Consider the following 7,578-nt stretch of genomic DNA (forward strand, 5'->3'; position numbering starts at 1 on the left):
AGTCAAAAAGTTCTCTTAATTGCCCATGTCCTGTACTATTTTTGGCCACCCCTTACCTTCCCCCATCTTCCCTTCCTACATCAAACATTATTCCATAAGATGTTTTTCTGACTTTTCTTCTCCTGTTTCGTTCTGACATTTAGTAAGTGCTTCTGCAGCTACTGGGCCCAGTAAAACACATCCCACTAAAGGAGAGCTGCCAAGGGATGCACCACACGCTGTCCCCCCACCCCCACCAGGACAGGCACCTGGGGCGAGCAAGCACACACAAGGCGGAGTGTGGCCCGTTCCAGCGTGGGCAGTTCCCAGCTCACTTCGGGGGGCAGGGTGGGGGGTGGGGTCAGAGAGAAGGTGTCCTACAAGGAGTGGCTAGGGAAGGGTCAGGACAGTTGTACAGATAATGGCCCTACAATATAGAGGTGATATCAGACAGACAGTATGTTAGGGGCTTTTGAGGCAGGCAGAAAGGTGGAGAGCTTTGAGCAGGGCCCATATAGGAGATAGCATTTGAGACGGGCCCTGAGCATGGACATCGAGTCAGCAGACAACAGAACATGTGAGGATTATCCACATAACCACAGGTGAAAGTTGGGGTGGAGACAAGGACAGTGTGTGATGTGCCAGCACCACTGAGGAAAGTCAGAATTCTTGGGGTAGATCACAAGGTGGCACTGAAGATGGGGAGTGAATGGATACCTTGGGCTTCAAGAAGTGTGCTTAGCATGGCAACACCGTAACGGATGCCTTGACACAGTCAAGGAACATGCGGTTTTATCCAGGCCCCGAGCCCTGGGGGTTTAGGGGAACCACTGGTGCAGGAGAGAATCACAAGGGAAGTTGAACCACTGTGTTGAGCAGGCTTCTGTTCTGGAAGTGAGATGAAACAGACCCTTCACAGAAAATAGGAGTAGAGCGAACTGTCCTCCCTGTGGGCAGGGCTTGCACAGGGCGTGAAGGGGAATCAGGAGGGGATGAGGTGGAAATGCGCCAACCTGGACAGAGCTGTGTTGGGCAGGGATGGAAAACGAGGAGGACAAGGCAAGGCAGCCTTGCACACCGGGAGCCCATGGAGACTGTTTCACAGTAGCTGGAGCAGGATGCCACCACGCTGCACACGGTGGACGTGCAAGACGATACCATTTGCTGAACGAAGTTCTATGTATTTGCTTTTAGTGAGAGCAGGATAGGTTTTTCACAACAGTTTTTTCTGTTTTAAACAAATTTTTTAAGATTTTCAGACAGCTGTGTACACATTACCCTAAAGGGCAGCAGGACTCCTGTTAGCTCATATCCTTGAAAAACGGACTGGGGGCGGCCACACACCAGGCCTGCCAGCGGAGTGCAGGGTAGCATCATGGAATAGAACTCAAGGATGTTTTGCAGGTGTGAGCCTGGGTGGAAGCACAGAGACTCTTTCAGGTTCCAGTCATTGGCTCTCCCTGTGCATGCCTGAAGGACATGGGAAAGCCACCTTCCCAGCCTGAGGTGGGAGAAGCTGTCCAGGAGGGTCCTGCAGAACACAGAGAGGATGGGTCGTGCAGGTGATTCTCGGGAAGTCTCCTACTGCAGAGAGAGACACGACTTCCCTCTTTCCTTTCAGACCTTTAAACAGAACACATGTAAAAGCTTTACTTTTTTTTCTTTGTAGATGCACTTGAGTTCTGCATTGTATCAGAACCTCAAAAGTAACTAATTTTGAAGAGTAAGAATCAAAACACATTAATGAGACCTTTTATTTTTCATTTCCAGCTACCGATAGTCTTTATAAACTTTCTCTGCAAACCCTCAATGCAGACATTTTCTTAAAACAACGCCAGACCTCACCGACACCTGCCTCTCCTTCTCCCCCCGCCGCCCCCTGCCCGTTTGCAGCCCGGGGCAGCTACAGCAGCATCGTCAACAGCAGCTCCAACAGGTGGGTCCCTGGCTCCACCACTCTTCAGATAACTTAAGTTCTGCAGGTGCTTGCCCCCTTCAAGTGGAAATGCTCAGTGGCCACAGCCTGCTGTCCTGTCCTGCCTCTCACACCTGTGCTGTTCAGTGTTCTGCCCTTGCCCAGGGTCAGTGCTCCCATGTCCATGCCAGACTCCAGTCGTTAGCTTTCATCACCCAGGAACCAACAGGTTCATCATTTAACTTAGAATTACATTATAATTCTAGAGTCAGTAAGCATCCTGAGTATTAAATGAAGATCTACAGATGCCCTGTGCATGGAGGACGTGGCTTTATGGGACATTTATTTTGAGCTTAAAGCAATGGAGCTGAGCAGTTAAAAGAGCAGGGTCTGGCACAAGCCTGGCTGTCGCAAGAGGTGCTGCCGGAAGTGCTGTGCCCATGGGAGGCAGCCTCCCAACTGCACTCCTCCCTGGAGGTCCACAGCCCCCACTGTATTTGCCTAAGTTAGCAGCGAGAGTGAGGAGCCTGTAACAAGTTCTTACTGCGTGTCCGCACTGCTGTCAGCTCCGCGTGTCACCCCCAGCAAGCACAGCTCAGGTGCCATCACCATCCCAGCCTTTCACTTGGGGAGCCACCTACCCACCTGCAGCAACCCTGCCCAGTTTTTATCTCTCGCCAAAGAGGCAGTAACCACTGAGGCTGGGGGCAGGCTGCCCTGCTTGGGACCTTGCTGAATCAGGCCCCTCACCGGCTCCTGACAGGAGCAGGAGATGAGCCCTGTCGAGCTTTGTTGCCGACCGGCAATCTCTTGTTCTCCTCGTTCTACAACCCGCTGGCTCCCTCTCTGGTGCTCTTCTCTGCTGGGATTGCAGCCTTTCCAGTCCCTCGTCCATTCAGCTCATCCCCTCCCTCATCTCTTTCCTAGGGGCCCTATATTTTTGTACCTCTCCCCCAAGTCCCTATGTCCCATCAGACTGCACAGTCTCAGGTGTGAGAGCATTTTACATGAGGCTGGGCTGTGGTCTGGGGGCTGCCCTGGGCCAGGCCGCAATGAAAGTACTGTGTGCACTCAGTCCTGTGGCAGTCCCACCGCCTGAGACAAGGGCCCCCAGCGGCCGTCCGCTGTGGACAGTGCTGATGAGGAATGACCTTGGTCTTTGCTTCTCCCTTCAAGTGACCCTAAACCCAAGCAGCCAAATGGAAGCAAACACAAATTGACAAAAGCAGCCTCCCTCCCTGGCAAGAACGGCAACCCCACTTTTGCTGCAGTCACAGCCGGGTATGACAAGAGCCCAGGTGAGTGGCTTGGTGTTGGACCTGTCACACCCGGGCTGTGGGCAGGGCAGAATTGCCCAGTTGATTGATTCAGAGTGTATTGTTACAGGAGGGAATGGCTTTGCTAAAGTTTCTTCAAACAAAACAGATTTTTCCAGCAGCCTTGGCATTTCACACACTCCTGTTGACAGCGACGGCTCAGACAGGTACAGTAGACCATTCTTAATCGAAAGATAAATGTTCCTCAAGGCAAGTTAGCCTCTTCTGTCCATACTTGTGTCTCCCCTAGATTACAGGTAGGCCATCAAAGCAGTCAGGCACCTCTAGAAACCCGTCTGTTGTGTGGAATCAGAGCCACTTGCTGTGCTCCCCCTGGCGGCACCCCCAACAGGGAAGGAGGCACACGTGGCATCTCAGGGATTCAGATGTGTGCTCATCCTTCTTCATTATCATGGTCTGTCACAGGACAGGTTGTGATCTGATAATCAGACATAGGAGAACAAAAATGTGCTTGAGAAGGAAATTGAAGCCAGTGCTAGACAGCTTATGGTAAATTATTGGACATGCCACTTTCCTGACCCACAGCAATCCTACTGGGCATGGCGACATACAGTGCTTGCCTTGGCTCATGGTCCCAGATAAATATCAGTTAACACTGTCAGGATAGTCCCAATTTTACCTACTTTTCACTAAAAGGAATGAGTCCTAGATTTGAAAGTTTTTAAATAAATCCCCCATTACCAGAAAGTAAACATAAGGGAAAAAATAGCTATTTTCTCTTCAGAACACTTGCTTTGAACCCAACTCACAGCTTATGGTAGGATAGGAGCTCAGAACCTCTCCGTGCTTAATCCTTCATGGCAGAGAAGCCATGCTCCAGTTCTGCCTTTGTCTTTAATATTTGAGCACCCCCAGTTGAAGCAGCGTCTGCTGTTTGTGAGGCTGTGTGTAATGGGCCTGTCCCCGCTAACCACCGTACATCTCTGTGTGTTTTGTTTTCCTCCTGTAACATCCAGCTCGGGTCTGTGGAGTCCTGCCAGCAACCCCGGCAGCCCCGACTTCACTCCCCTCAATTCATTCTCAGCATTCGGAAATTCTTTTAACCTAACTGGTGGTGAGTGTTTAACACTAGACCTGTAAATGATAAGCCTGTAGACAAAGAAGAGAGGAAGACGAAGTCTAGTTTGTGTAAAGAGGCCCACTGAAATAGGAAAGGCTGTCACTCAGTAGACATTTCTAAAAGGTGCATTTCTTCGTCATTGTAGTCAGGTCCCAACAGACATGAGATACACAGGCTGATTTTAAGGCAGTGGGGCCGAGGCTTCTCTCCCAGACAGGTGCTCAGGAGCCCAGCCCCACTCAGCCCCTGGTACTGTAGCCTGGGGAAGAAGGAAGCCCAGTGTGAAGCTCTCAAAAGGGTCTCTTGTTCCACCTCCACTTCCCCACAGGCCCAAAGCCAAAGGCACGAGCTTAGTGCTAGGAGTGCCAGTTGGTTTGTATTCCCAGCATTTAAGAACTTCGAGAAAGGATTTTGTGTCTGAAGTACAACTCCTGGCTGTGCTGGGCTCCTTACTTGCTGTCCAGAATTAGAGGCAACAGTGCAAGCTTTGCATTCACCATGGTCATGTCAGAGATGGGGTATTTGCACTTGATGTCATCCAGTGATGGGTGTGGGTAAAGAGCTCAGATTGTGTGCCATGTGCCTGTGTTGTGGGGAACGCACCCTGTTCCCCATCTTCCCTGGGGTGTGGTGGGAGCTGGCAGAGCAGGTGTGAGACTCCAAGTGAGCAGTGGGGGGATATGTGCCTCTGAATGCCCCATCTTGTCGTGCATGAGTGAGTGTGGCAACATAAGATACAGAACTGATTGCTTCCTTACTTGCAGAAGTTTTCAGCAAACTCGGGTTATCTCGGTCGTGCAATCAGGCCTCCCAGAGGGGCTGGAACGAGTTTAGTAGTGGCCCTTCCTACCTTTGGGACTCTCCAGCAACGGATCCCAGCCCTTCCTGGCCAGCCAGCTCCGGTTCCCCGACCCACACGGCCTCTGTGAGTACTTGGGGCTTGGGCCTCACCTGAACCCTCATTATTACTGCTGTCACTGTCACTCAGGCAGCACTGGCACCGTTATAAAAGCCAGAGAGCAATGTGGAAGGGCCAGGTTAGTTCTTTTATTGTCTCCATTGCTCTGTTCTTACTCTGCCAGAGTAACCCATCAGTATTCTTCAGAGCTGTTACAGTCAAATTATAGAAACAACAAATGAGCAGCTGTGGGTTTGGTCTCCTAGTAGAGAAAAGTCATTCCAGCATCTTCCCAACCTGTAAATCTGCCCCACCTGTGGCTGGGGCCAGACAGCGACTGAGGGTGGCCTTCACCCTCTCCATCCTGCAGCCCCTCAGCCCCCCAGGAGCAAGCTGCTGGAGGGTCACATTTATTTTGCTTCTGAGAAACACCTGTGTCTTAGCTTGAGCTTTTCCAGTGTGCGTTTCTCAGCTAGATTTTTCCATAAAGACCATGCACCAAAAAAGTATTCTTACCAAGGAAAATAATTACTGGTTTCAGCTTTCACAAAATTATGACAAAAAAATATCCCACTGTGATTCTTTCTTCATTCTCAGGAAAACTAAATTAGACAAGCAGGGTTGAACAGGAGATATTTTACCTTCATGGATTTCAAACTTATATTCACTGTAATGAATGGTTAAGGTGCCTTTCAAAACAGGGGTCAGGAAAGATCTTAGGCTTTGCGGGCCCTGCTGCTTCTGTAACGTCTGCTCACCTGCACCACGGCAGCACAGAAGTAGTGGGACAGCACGGCCACAGGCAGGTGCAGCCGTGTTCCGGCAGACCTCCTGTGGACAGAAACAGGCAGGGCTGGATTTGGCCCTCCGAGTGTAGTTTGCCAACCTTTCTTTAAAACACCAGACCCTGAGATGCCCGTATATATGAAACATTTATATACAAGATAAAGAAGGTTATCGAAGCTGCGGCCTAGTCCCGGTTTGTAGCCTAACATTCACCCACGTCCCACCTGCGCGCCTGTCAGCCCCGATGCTCCATGCTATGTTTTCTGTCTTGTCAGTCGATCCTCGGCAACACCAGCAGCTTGTGGTCCACCACTCCATTCTGCAACTCGATCTGGTCCAGCAGCCTGAATAGCACCCTGCCCTTCTCCACCGCAGCCACCACGCTGCCAAGCATCGGCCTCATGGGCACAGAGACCTCCTCTGCTCCTCATGCTCCCTCCACCTCCAGTCCGGCCGATGATCTGGGGCAAACGTACAACCCGTGGCGGATATGGAGCCCCACAATCGGAAGAAGAAGCTCTGACCCTTGGTCTAATTCACACTTCCCTCATGAGAATTGAAATTAGGCAAAAAAAAAAAAAAAGTGGGGGCCCCTCATCTAGATCATGATATGCCAGTTTTTGAGACATCTTTTAAGGCTGTTACTGCTGTAGCTTCCCACTCCCCACCCTCCTCATCTTTGCAAAACAGATTCAAGCAGGGCAGGCTCGTACCACTCGCTTCTTTCAGATCTTTCTTGCAATTACGATAATATGAGATTTGCTGTTGTGCTTTTAGGGAAAAGTCTGGACTCAGCCACAAACTCTAATAAGGCCTGTACATCTGAAAACCTTAACTGCTATCAAGTTTCCACCACCTGTCTTCTTCCATCCTTTATTTATCTGTATGAACACAAATTTGACATTTACAGCTAAGGAAATAATTTGAGTTGAATCAGAAGTCCTGGCATGTGACAATTTTATTAAATTACCAAGTTTGGTTTTTAATAATTTCACAATATTATGCGCCAAGATCTAATTTTAAAAACATATGAGGACTTTGTGCTGAAAAATACAGAGTATTTTTTTAAAATAAGGCTGTCTTGGTTTAAAAGCAGATTACAGAAATGTAAGTCAACTTTAAGAACAGTGAATGAATGTAAAAACATTCGGTTGAGACCATATGCATTTTCTGTGCTGTTTGTACTTGAGGTATGTACCATTTGTATACCTGAATTTATTTTAAAGATAAACTGAAATGCACATAGCCAAGTCTTGAAATACAAGATTGAATGTGTATTTCTTAAAAATACAACTTTGTGTTGTACTTTGAAATAAATGATGCTTTTTTCAAAAGCCTTGAATTGTTGTGTGTCTCTTCTTTACAGCAAGATTAATTTATTTGGATTCTCTCACCCCAAAGTACACCCTTCTATCATTGCCTTATTCTATGCAGTTTGATTTATCGTGGCTGGAACTTCCTATGGTCTAAATTCCGTGTCTTTCCACGGTGATCACTGAAGGTCCCTGATAGAAAAAAATGCACACATCTAATATGTCCTCTTCCTTTTAAATAGAAGAGTGTTGACCCTTTTCCAATTTTAAAACTCCCACAAATCCTCCAA

General features: G+C 48.8%; 1 protein-coding gene across 2 annotated transcripts in view; it reads left to right on the forward strand.

Annotated features, from left to right (window-relative positions):
- Positions 1-7,317, forward strand: part of TMEM131 (transmembrane protein 131) — a 238,990-nt gene extending 231,673 nt beyond the window's left edge. For both annotated transcript variants that reach the window (XM_047851472.1, XM_047851473.1), the window contains 6 exons: positions 1,750-1,915; positions 3,071-3,192; positions 3,281-3,377; positions 4,188-4,285; positions 5,056-5,216; positions 6,251-7,317. In XM_047851472.1, coding sequence (XP_047707428.1) covers positions 1,750-1,915; positions 3,071-3,192; positions 3,281-3,377; positions 4,188-4,285; positions 5,056-5,216; positions 6,251-6,535 — 929 coding nt within the window. In that variant the 3' untranslated portion in view covers positions 6,536-7,317. The remainder of the gene's footprint in view (positions 1-1,749; positions 1,916-3,070; positions 3,193-3,280; positions 3,378-4,187; positions 4,286-5,055; positions 5,217-6,250) is intronic.
- Positions 7,318-7,578: the final 261 nt, after the last annotated feature.

Source organism: Prionailurus viverrinus, chromosome A3 (genome assembly GCF_022837055.1).
Source record: "Prionailurus viverrinus isolate Anna chromosome A3, UM_Priviv_1.0, whole genome shotgun sequence".
Lineage (NCBI taxonomy): Eukaryota > Metazoa > Chordata > Mammalia > Carnivora > Felidae > Prionailurus > Prionailurus viverrinus.